This window comes from Lathyrus oleraceus, chromosome 5, assembly GCF_024323335.1.
Source record: "Lathyrus oleraceus cultivar Zhongwan6 chromosome 5, CAAS_Psat_ZW6_1.0, whole genome shotgun sequence".
NCBI classification, from domain to species: Eukaryota; Viridiplantae; Streptophyta; class Magnoliopsida; order Fabales; family Fabaceae; genus Lathyrus; species Lathyrus oleraceus.
This window is the reverse complement of record NC_066583.1, coordinates 586,883,261-586,895,760: the sequence shown is the minus strand read 5'-3', so window position 1 is coordinate 586,895,760 and position 12,500 is coordinate 586,883,261. Positions and strand designations below refer to the sequence as shown.

The window sequence follows — 12,500 nt, the reverse complement described above, 5'->3', positions numbered from 1 at the left end:
CCCTATTCTTGCAGTTAAAGGAACAGGTTCTGCAGGATCCTTCCGCCCATCCTAATTTCTGGTTTGTCGATGGCTTGCTACTTCGCCAAGGCAGAATCTGGATTAGTCCTAATTCTCGCTTCAAAAGCTTGTTGCAACGGGAGTATCATGAGACATTAATTGGCGGTCATGCTGGGCTTTCCAAGACGATGAAGCGCCTTTCTGAGATTTTTTTTGGGACAATATGAAGCGAGAAACGCAGGAGTTCATTCGGCAATGTGTTGTTTGTCAGCAAACAAAATACTCAACCCAGAAACCAGGTGGACTGTTACAGCCTCTCCCACTTCCTCAACACATTTGGGAAGACATTTCCATGGATTTCATAACGGGGTTGCCTCCCTCTAAGGGATTCACTGTGATCATGGTGGTAGTTGATAGATTTTCTAAGGCAATTCATCTAGGAGCGCTAGCTACTGGGTTCACTGCATACAAGGTAGCAGAGTTATTTGTTTCCATTGTCTGTAAACATCATGGCCTTCCAAAGAGTATTATTTCCGATCGTGACTCGATTTTTATCAGTCGCTTTTGGAAGGACCTTTTTACATTCAGTGGTACCTTGTTAAGGATGAGTTCTGCGTATCACCCTCAAACCGACGGTCAGGCAAAGGTTATGAATCGTACCGTGGAACAATATTTGTGAGCTTTTGTTCATGCTAAACCATCTCAGTGGGTCGCTTTACTTCCTTGGGCTGAATATCATTATAACACTTCTGTGCACACTGCATCGGGTTTATCCCCCTTCCAAGTGATGTTTGGAAAATTGCCCCCATCGATCTCGCCTTACATTGCAGGTTCATCGTCGATTGATGCTTGTGATTCTGTGTTGCAATCCCGTGACGAAATTCTTCACTTACTGCGTAAGAATTTGAGTAAGGCGCAATTACAAATGACGCGAAACGCGAATAAACACCGTCGGGAGGTCTAATTTGCGGTGGGATCTTGGGTGTACGTTAAGTTACAACCTTATTGACAAGTTTCGTTATCTGGAAACAAATACCACAAGCTTTCTAAACGGTATTATGGTCCTTATTTGGTCTTAGCCAAAGTCGGTCATGTGGCTTACAAACTGGAGCTGCCCAGTCATTCTCGCATTCATAATGTATTCCATTCTTCTCTTTTGAAGCTTCATGAGGGAGTACCTCCGACTGTTATTGATCAAATTCCCCATGACTCAATTAACAATCACCCTGTGGTTACTCCTTTGGCTGTACTGGAATTTCAGACAAGACTCATAGAGGGAATTCCCACGCGTTTCGCTCTGGTACAGTGGCAGAGACTGTCGCCTGATGATACATCATGGGAAAATTGGGAAGAGTTGCGTCGTGACTACAACCTTGAGGACAAGGTTGATTTTGTTGGGGGGAGTATTGATACGGGCAAGCCCATTAGAGATGACATTGGCCCAATAAGGGAAGTGGAAAACAATCAAGAGCAAGGCCCAAGGACAAAAAGAATAATCAAAATTCCTAAAAGGTTGGAGGATTATGTGACTATTTTGACAGCTAGTGAAGAAAAGATCTAGAAGATTGTCGAGTCATTGCTAGTTTGTTAGATTTTCCCATGTGATAGATTTGGGGAATCTTTCCGTTGTTTTGCCTTTGTATTTAAGTGAGTTCTGAGCTCCATTTGCAGTACGGAAAAATTAATACATTCCAATTTCCTTTCTATATTTTCTTAGGAGGAATTCTGCTCCTCTAATAGCAGACTCACAATGTTAACTCACACACCCTATCATATTAAGAGTAGTACTTATACTATGGTTGATTTAGTATATGTGTTTACAATAATGTAATAGTATTTTTAGATGGCATTCGTAAGAGGTAATGGATATGTGGAGATGCCCCGTGTGACTGTTAAGTTACATAGAGTTAAGTGATTTACCTCGATAATCCAAACGAATGATATGTGGTTTATCTTAGTGAGATGTTAACTGATGTTCACTGATTTTAGCTTAGCAACCCACTTGTATTTTATTCCGCGTTGTTTATATTCTTTTCATGTAAGAATGTGAATGAGTTGTATTCACAGCTGAGGAGTTAACCCTGAAGACCCATATGATTGCATTTCCTTTATGCTGAAAGACTTTACCATTAGATTATTATGTATAATTTAGACTTGTTGTATTGTAAATCAAGGAAATCATGTATTAAATATTTATTTAGTTTATTTCGGATTGGAATTTCTAATGCGTGCAGTACCAAATTTTAATGTGACAAGTTATTATTCTAGACATATAATTTGAGATATAATATTTTTAATATTAAAAGTGTGTTGATGCTTTTTAATCACCGCACTATTTATTGTGGAGTATTTATACCACATCTATGATGAACAATGCCTTTATATTTAATGAAAACATCTATATACAATTTGTTGGGTTTGAGTTTTCCTCCTATGTAGGGAAATGTTTCAATATGATTAGTGCATTTGTCTTATTTAAATGAAGAGGATTAATTTAGGATTGAGAGAGATAAAAAGAAAATAAGAATTTAAGAAAGAGAAAAGAGGAGAGAAACTCATTCCCGCTTTTTTAAAATCAGTTTCACTAAATCAATGATTTTCGATTCGTTAATCATCTGATCGAGCTCAAATTTAAAGGGAAGTTTCGTAACACATATATCTAACTTTTAACCGTTCAGAATTAGAAAATAATGTCTGAGGTGAGAATTATTTACTTCACATTGAAGCTGTAGATTTGGGGAAAAATTCAGTTTTTTTATTCTTATTTGTAAGTTAGTTTGCTTTGTGATTTGCGGTTGTTAACACTAGTTTGTGAATCACTTTAAGACTTTCTTGTATCCTTAATCGATTATAGTGGAGTTATTTCTTTGGTCTGAACGACTCATGGTTTTTACTCTCGTATTGAGGAATTTTTCACGTTAAAAATATCGGTGTTCTTTTATACCTATATTTGTTCGATTTTCCGTCTTATATTTATTGTTGATCCTCAATATTCCTATAAATCTAGAGAAATTTATATCCACTACGTATTGATCTGTATTGATATATTATTGTGTCTTAATTTTCTATCTCAACTCACTTCCATTGTTAGACATAAAATATTTTAAGGTGGTATGGAATTAGTTTTTTATATAGGCACAAGTTAATGATATTTCTTTTGATTTCATCTTTGGTTTTAAGAAAAATCATACAAGTGAACCTTCTAACATCATCAACCAAAGTGAGAAAGTACTTATGTACCAAAAGAGAAATATTAGAAAAGTAGCTTCATAAATCACCATGCAATCAATCAAAAGGTGCATAGAGGAAGAAGTAGGACTATTAGGAAAAGTCTATTTCTTTAGCTTAGTATAATGTCATGAATCACAAATTGTTATAGTATTTGTACTAATACAAAAGAAAATAATATTGAAATGGAATTCAAGCCAAGACTAGAAGTATGTCCTAGTCTATAATGTTTTAAGGTTAGATATTTATTTGAAACAAAAGTATACACAAAATGATAAAACCTAGTGAAACTATGTTGTCGGTAATAGTGCTCATTTTGTTTAAGTTCATTCGTGTAATTTTGATGTTTTGTTTATTTTATTTTTTTGATATTTTTGCATTATATATATTTATTTATAATATGATTATATTATTTTACTGTATTTCATTAAATCATTTTATTCGTTCACTAATATTATCATTTTATCGTATAAGTGTATTTTGAATTATTCATCTCACTCACTTAGATTAAAACCATTACAATTATTTTTGTGTTTGAGCAAATAGTCAAAGTCAATTGTATGTGTACATTGAATCACAAGTCAGAAATTATGAAATAAGGAGTTTTTTTATGTTTGAATCAAATCAAGTTTATGGCTAACTCAAATCAATAATTCAATATGAAACCTTGATTTTGACTGTGTATTTGTGACTCGAATCAAGAAAGCACTTGATTTGAATCACAAGATACTTTGACTCGAATCATAGTCACACATGACTTGAATCATGACCACTTTTAGTTGTGTGACTCGAAACATGAAATTGCTTGATTCGAATCACATGATTCAAGTCATGACTTAAATCAAGAAAAGAAGATGGTGAACTGATGTTGACGATAGAGTAAATGTGAAGGCTTCCTCTTCTTTTCTTACAACTGGGAAGTCGCGAGTCGCGACAGTAAACCAAATGACTCGCTCGGTGAATGCACCTCCCCACCAGATTCACAATCAGATCCACCCTCACCATCATCACTAACAACACTCTTTCTCCACTCACAACAATTACATCACCAATTTTAGATCTCAAAACCAAACCCAAAAAAATGAAGGATTCAAGCACAAACACCATTCGAACCGAACCCATAGCCCAAAACATAATCAAACTCATAAGCAACCTCTGTTTCTCAATCTTCGTCTTCTCGGTTCTCATCTTCACCGTCATTGCAATCACATACCAACCACCCGATCCATGGCTTCAATCTTCCCCAACTCTCACTAACCTCTTCACCCAAACCGAAAACTCCACCTTCCACATCGACACCTCCGTCATCAAAACCGGCGAAGATATCCCCCTTTCCCCCACAGGACTCGCCTCTCCCTCTTCCTTCCTCCGCCGTCACCGCTAATGCAACCCCCGACGTCATCGTAGCTCTAATTGAAAAATCCGAGGAGAAAATCGCGAATTCCTCAACTACCTGTGAAGACCTCCTTGAAACCCTAAACTGCTCCGATCCTCGAGTCCTTATCACTATCCAGAGATTCAACCTCCGCGCTTTCAAGTCAATTTCGTTCTTCGAGTATCGAACTCCCGTGAACGGAACCGTTCCCGGCGAGTGCGACGTATCCTGGCGCTTCCGTAACAAGAGAGAGAAATCATGGCGGAAGTACCGCGATTTTCGCCGCTTCAAGATTACTGTAACAGATGACTGTCGATATAAGGTTATTCACACCGGGGGATTTCATTCTGGCACTAATGCGCGTCGAAACCCGGTGCTCCGGTCGAGAACAGGAGGGAGTAAGGGGAAAACTGTGCCGCTAGTTTCGATGCGGGATGATGAGATTGTAATGACAGTAAAATCTAGGTAACAGTAGTCAGAGAATAATATCAAAATGGATGGATAGAGAAATAGATGCAGCACGATTCATATAAGTTTTCTTAAAGGGAAAGAAATACAATTGGTAAGAGAAGGGTTTGCATGTGGTGAATAAGAGAGAGAGGGAGAGAATATCTCATTCAAATTCACACCCACACACTTAGAGCTACCCACTACTAATATGCTCTCACTCACTAACAAACTGGGTCCACATTGGATGCTTCTTTTTTATTCTATTGCTGCGCCTTATTTTCTTATCCTTTGCCACGTCATCATCCAATTCCTCATTCTCACCCATAACATTACCCTCCCCTTCAAGAGCAATCTTGTCCTCAAGATTGAGGTTCGGGTAGCTCTGTAGCATTTCTTCACTATCTTCCCAAGTTGCTTCCTGCTTTGAAATATCTTTCCATTTCACCAACACTTGGTCCACCACTTGTACTCCTTTACGAATGCTTCGAGTACGTAACACAGCCTCTGGTTAAATCACCGGTCCTTCTTCCACTGTAATTAATGGCAACGGTAAGTATGGTACAACAGTGAGGCCTTTGAACACTTTCAATTGGGATACATGAAATACCGGATGTATACGAGCTGTCTCGGGAAATTGGAGCTTATAAGCTACAACACCAATTTTGGCAATGACAGTAAAGGGGCCAAAATACCGCATCCCTAACTTATTGTTCTTTCGCAAAGCTACCAAGGATTGTCGATATGGTTGCAACTTGACTAAAACTTGATCACCAATCTCCAAAGAAACATTACTTCTTTTCTTATCAGCATTGAATTTCATCACCTGTTGAGCTCTCCTCAAATTCTCTTTCAACTCAAGTAGAATTTTGTCCCTTTCAATTAACTGTTGTTGCAGGTCTACCGAATCAGCAGTGTTAACAGTGTAACGAATTAGCATAGGAGGATCTCTCCCATATAAAGCTTTGAATGGAGAGATTCCTAAACTTGAATGCAACGCCGTATTATACCACAGTTCCTCCCAAGAGAGAGCTTTGGACCATGCCTTTGGATTCTTGAACGAAAAACACCGCAAATACATTTCTAAACACTTATTGACAGCCTCGGATTGTCCATCCGTTTGAGGATGATACGCGGAGCTCATCGCTAATGTCGTGCCCTGTAATTGGAATAATTGCCGCCAAAATTGACTAGTGAATACTTTATCTCTGTCAGACACTATTGATTTAGGAATGCCATGTAATTTAACCACATTATGCATAAATGTCTCAGCAACCGTTTTACTAGAATAATCTGATTTCAAGGGTATGAAATGAGCATACTTACTTAGTCTGTCAACTACTACCATTATAACAGTAAAACCAGAAGAAGGAGGTAAGCCGGTAATAAAATCCATTGCGATATCTTCCCAAACTTGCTCCGGAATCGGCAATGGTTGCAACAGACCAGCATAAGGCTTATTGACAGACTTCGCTTGTTGATAGATGATACAAGCTGCAATGAATTTCTGCACATGTTGTCGCATATTAGGCCAATAAAACTGAGATGTAACTCTTGCAAGAGTTCTGGTCACTCTTGCGTGTCCCCCTATAGGTGTGTCATGATATTCTGTGAGAATTTTGTGAATCAAACTACTCTCAACTGGGACTACCAATCTGTGTTTCCAATACAATAAACCATCTTTCACCGCATAATTACCATTGTTCACAGTATTGTTAAGGCATTGTTGAACAATTAATTGCAAATGCTCATCTTCCATAATTGCTTTCTTTAATTCATCAAAAAACTCACATTGTGGTGATGATAATGACAAGGACATCATTCTAGATAAAGCATTTGCAGTTTGATTATCCTTCCCTGGCTTGTATTCGATTTGGAAATCAAAGCCAATGAATTTATGAAGCCAAGCTTGCTGCTCAGGGGTTTGAAGAGATTGATCTAACAAACTTTTCAAGCTCTTCTGGTTTGTTCGCAGGATGAATTTGTGACCTAGAAGATAGTGTCGGAACTTAGCTAATGTCGCTGTGATAACATAAAATTCTCGCGTATACGCCGATTGTAGCTGCATTCGCGGATTCATCTTCTTAGAAAAGAAAGCTATGGGATGCCCTCCTTGACTTAGGACTACTCCCACTCCTGTACCAGAAGCATCTGTCTCAAGGATAAACACTTGCGAAAAATCTGGTAACACTAATACAGGAGCTGAAGTGATTGCTCTTTTTAACTGCTCAAAAGCTTTTTGTGTATTTTCATCCCACATAAAAGCATCCTTCTTCAAAAGATTAGTGAGAGGGCCGGCTATGGTCGCATAAGACTTAATAAATCGTCTATAATATCCGGTGAGCCCAAGGAAGCCTCGTAGCTGTTTCAAATTTGTTGGTATCATCCAATCTAACAGCGCTTGGACCTTTGTTCTATCCATTGATACTCCAGCACCAGAAACTATGTGACCAAGATACTCTACTTCAGTTAAGCCAAATGAGCATTTGGAGAGTTTTGCATAGAACACATTTTGACTTAAGATCTGAAACACGGTTTTTACATGTTGCAAATGTGCATGCCATGAAGGGCTATATATTAGGATGTCATCAAAGAAAACAAGAACACACTTCCTTAACAATGGTTGGAAAAGCTGATTCATAAGCCTTTGGAATGTAGCTGGGGCGTTGGTAAGCCCGAACGACATCACTAACCACTCATAATGGCCTTGATGCGTTCTAAAGGCTGTTTTCTGTCTGTCCTCTTGCTTAAGAAGTATCTGATGATAACCAGAACGAATATCCAACTTAGAAAAATATTTTGCTCCATATAACTCATCAAGTAATTCATCCACAGTAGGCATGGGAAAATTGTCCTTGATAGTTATAGCATTCAAAGCCCTATAATCTGTACAACATCTCCAAGTGCCATCTTTCTTCTTCACTAGGATAATTGGGGATGAAAAGGGACTAAGACTTGGTTGGAAGATACCTTCTTCAAGCATGTCCTGCACCATCTGTTCAATTTGTTGTTTTTGACTATGTGGATATCTATAGGGTCTCACCTTCACAGGTTGTGCTCCCTCTTTCAATAATATCTCATGACTCAATCCTCTCGTGGGAGGTAGTCCTTTAGGCATTTGAAATATCTCTCGGTATGTATGCAACAGTGTACTCATTTCAGGATCCAGATCAACGGTTCTGCCATCCCAATTATCCTCTATAACAACAGGATCAATCTTTTGGATAGTAAATAACTCACTAATTGCATTCATCTGGTTTAGTCTCTTGAAAATATGCAGTTGTGCCATGACCGGTTTGTTCCCAATTTCACCTTGCAATGTGACAAACTTTCCATCAAGGTAAAATTTTAACATAGATGTAGCATAGTTAGCTACATGAGGTCCCAATGAAGCTAACCATGGGGCACCTAAGATGACATCCTCCCCTTCTACAAGCAAGAGATAAGCAGGAACATTAACCTCAATGCCCTGTATCTTCAGAGGCAGTTTCTTGACCACACCTTCAGTCTGCATGTTCTGTCCATTTCCAACCAGAACCTTGCACCCTTTAGTTGGTTCCACATCTAAATTTAAGCACTTAACAATACGTGGTTGAATAAAGTTGTCTGAACTTCCTCCATCAAGCAGAATCGAGACACAGATAGGACCAATATAACCCTTAAATCGGATAACACCCATTCCTGTAGCTCCATGGAAAGCATTAAAAGATAAGTGATGCTCTGTCACCTCTTCCGACTCGGTTGTATTAGTTATATCTTTTGAGGAAGATGAATTGAGATATTCAGTATCATCATGCAACTCCAATAACATCAAATGCTTGTTTGGGCACTTATGTGAAAAAGAGAATTTGTCATCGCAAAAGTAGCACAATCCTTTCTCCCTTCTCAATTGCATTTCTGCTGGAGAAATTCTTTTGATTGCAGGGTTCTTTTGGAATTGGCTCATAGGTCTAGTAGGTGGTGTGGGAAGTAATGGTGGATTGGTTTCTTTTTCGGTAGTTTGTGTTTGGTCATTTCTGGTTGGATTGAAGTGAGTTCTATTTTGGGTATAAACTGATTTCTGTGGAGCACATACAGATTTCTGAACAGACAATTTTTCCTCAAATAACTTGGCAATAGACACAGCCTTCACAATTGAAATAGGACAATGCAACATAACATCTCTGCAAATTTCCTCTTTCAATCCACTTACAAAACAATAAATTAATGCATCATTACTTAATCCATAAACACGATTGGACAAAGCAGTGAATTCAAGGTAATAATCATTAACAGATTTTGTTTGTTGCAGTTTAAACAGCGATGCTCTTAGGCAATCATAAATTGAGGGACCAAAATCTAGTTCAAGAGCTCGTGTAAAATCATGCCATGATTGAAATGGTTGAGATCTCGTAACCATTTGGAACCACGGAACAACTTCTTGTTCTAGGTGAACAGAAGCGATAACCAATCTCTCTGGATCAGGAGTATGATAATAACCAAAAAATTGTTCAGCCTTAAAAATCCAATCGAGTACATTCTTACCATTAAACCTTGGAAATTCCAGCTTGATGTTGCGAACATGAAATGGAGGTGGTGGAGCAGCAGTTCCCGATGATGATGAGTGAGAGATGGTTGATGTCTGAGACGCTGAGTTCGTGCTTCCATGGGTAACATTGAGAACTTGCATCTGTTTCAGCATCATTTCCATTGATTTCGGCAGCTCCGCAAAACGTGACTCCGATGATAACTGCATCGTCTCCATTCTCGTAAAGCGAGCTGCATTTGACTATTCGTTCTTCTCCAGAACTTCGCCTTGGCGTTTAACCTCAACTGCAAGCTCCTTCATGCGGGTGTTGTCGACCATGGATGGAATGAAAGCACCGGTATAATGACAGTAAAATCTAGGTAACAGTAGTGAGAGAATAATATCAAAATGGATGGATAGAGAAATAGATGCAGTACGATTCATATAAGTTTTCTTAAAGGGAAAGAAATACAATTGGTAAGAGAAGGGTTTGCATGTGGTGAATAAGAGAGAGAGAGGGAGAGAATATCTCATTCAAATTCACACCCACACACTTAGAGCTACCCACTACTAATATGCTCTCACTCACTAACAAACTGGGTCCACATTGGATGCTTCTTTTTTATTCTATTGATGCGCCTTATTTTCTTATCCTTTGCCACATCATCATCCAATTCCTCATTCTCACCCATAACAGAGATCAATGACACGATTCCGACGTTGGGTTCGGAGAGTAATTTCAGGAGTGGTAAGTATTTGTATTACTCGCGCGGTGGTGATTATTGCAAGGGTATGAATCATTATATATGGAGTTTCTTGTGTGGTTTGGGGGAAGCTATGTTTTTGAATAGAAATTTTGTTATGGATTTGAGTGTTTGTTTAGGTTCAATGTATAACCCTAGTAATAAAGATGAGGAAGGGAAGGATTTTAGGTATTACTTTGATTTTAAGCATTTGAAGGAGGTGGCTTCTATTATGGAAGAAGGTGAGTTTTTGAGAGATTGGAAGAGATGGGATAAGACTCATCTTAAGAAAAGGAAGGTTCCTGTTAGGAAAGTTGTCACTCACAAGGTTACTCCTATGCAGCTTTAGAAAGATAAGAGCACTGTCATTTGGAGGCAATTTGATTCCCCTGAGCCTGAGAATTATTGGTATAGGGTTTGTGAAGGTTAAGCTGCTAAGTATATTCAGAGACCTTGGCATGCTTTGTGGAAATCTAAGAGGTTAATGAACATTGTTACTGAGATTAGTGGAAGAATGGACTGGGATTTCGACGCAGTTCATGTGGTGCGTGGGGAGAAAGCTCAAAATAAGGAGCTATGGCCTCATTTGGATTCCGATACTTCGCCGGATGTTCTTCTTGACAAGCTCAAAGGGATGGTACAACCTTGGAGGAATTTGTATGTTGCCATGAATGAGCCGTACTATAATTACTTTGATAAGTTGAGATCGAGTTTCAAAGTCCATTTGCTTGATGATTATAAGAAACTATGGGGAAATTCAAGTGAATGGTACAATGAAACCAGTCTTCTCAACAATGGAAAGCCATGATTCCTGGAGGTAGACCATAATTGTCCCAACAATGGAAAATTCTACTTGCAAAATTGACTACAACGATGACGTTGCAGAGCTTCTAAGATAGGAAAAACTGATTATTTGGGATGAGGCACCCATGACACACAAGCATGCTTTTGAAGCACTTGAAAAAACATTGAAGTATGTTATGAGTACCTACATTAATTCAAATGATGTGTTTGGTGGCAAGGTAGTTGTATTTGGTGGTGATTTTAGACAAATTTTGTCAGTTGTTCCTAGAGGGAGTCATTTTGATATCTTCCACTCTACGATAAATTCTTCTTATATACGGTCTTCTGTTCAAGTTTTAAATTTAACCAAAAACATGTGGCTATATTGTGGGCCAAGTGAACAAGATAAAAGAGAAATTGCTGACTTTTCAGATTGGCTTTTGAAAATTGGTGAAGGAAAAGTTTCAGAGCCAAACAACGGTTTTGCCGGAATTGACATACCTCCGATCTTTTAATAACAGACTTCAATGATCCAATTGTTGCCATTGTTAATAGTACATACCCTGATTTCATTCATAATTTTCAATCTAACGATTATCTCAAAAGTCGAGCAATACTCGCATCAACATTAGAAGATGTTGATCAAATAAATGATCATGTCCTTGCCTTGCCTTGCTGCCAGGTTGTCATATTCGTCATATTATTTTACACTCTACAATATGCTTAGATCTTTTCACTAATACTTTCCTTTTTTGCTCCTAGGCGACATACAAGATTACTAAAACTCCAATTACATAGATCAGTCTGAGATTCATGACACCAATATAGTTGATATCCTCACACACAAGTTCCTCAGTGCACTAAGAACTTTTGGCTTGCCTAACCATCACATTGAGTTAGAGGTCGGAATACCTATTATGCTTATGCGAAACATCGATCAGTCCGAAGGTTTATGTAATGGCATAAGGCTAATCATAACAAAGATGAAATATCATGTCCTTGAAGCTTTAATAATGGTCATAAAAGGTTAGAAAAAGTTGGTTTACATCCCTCGAATGGATATATCACTGTCATAGTCCCCGTGGCCATTCAAACATAACAGGGGTCAATTTCCAATAGTTATGTCATATGAAATGACGATTAACTAATCCCAAGGCCAATCTTTGGATACACCCTAAAAAAACCTTGCTTTGTTCTTCTTCGTTAAGATTGCATTTACACCTTCGTTGTAGCTGACACTGTGTTCATTCCTTTGTCCCTGACATTGCTGTTTCATTTCTTCTAACATTGGGAACATGTTTTGTCTTTTAGTGCGACATGAAAAAACTTTGGTATAAAAAAGGTGCTATTTGTTTAATATTGTTCACTTTCCAATGGCCCCAATTACATGTGTGTTAGAATGTACAACTGTTTAGGT

At 38.2% G+C, this 12,500-nt stretch overlaps 2 protein-coding genes and 1 pseudogene across 2 annotated transcripts; all 3 read left to right on the top strand.

The window, feature by feature from the left end:
* The first annotated feature begins 223 nt into the window (after positions 1-223).
* Positions 224-1,561, top strand: LOC127082247 (uncharacterized). Its single transcript, XM_051022489.1, has 3 exons — positions 224-646; positions 707-896; positions 1,080-1,561. The coding sequence occupies exons 1-3, from the start codon at positions 224-226 to the stop codon at positions 1,559-1,561; spliced, it is 1,095 nt and encodes a 364-aa protein (XP_050878446.1).
* Positions 1,562-4,096: 2,535 nt separating this feature from the next.
* LOC127086718 (uncharacterized) lies at positions 4,097-11,108 on the top strand (annotated as a pseudogene).
* Positions 11,109-11,229: 121 nt separating this feature from the next.
* Positions 11,230-11,598, top strand: LOC127082246 (uncharacterized). Its single transcript, XM_051022488.1, has one exon. The coding sequence runs from the start codon at positions 11,230-11,232 to the stop codon at positions 11,596-11,598; it is 369 nt and encodes a 122-aa protein (XP_050878445.1).
* Positions 11,599-12,500: the final 902 nt, after the last annotated feature.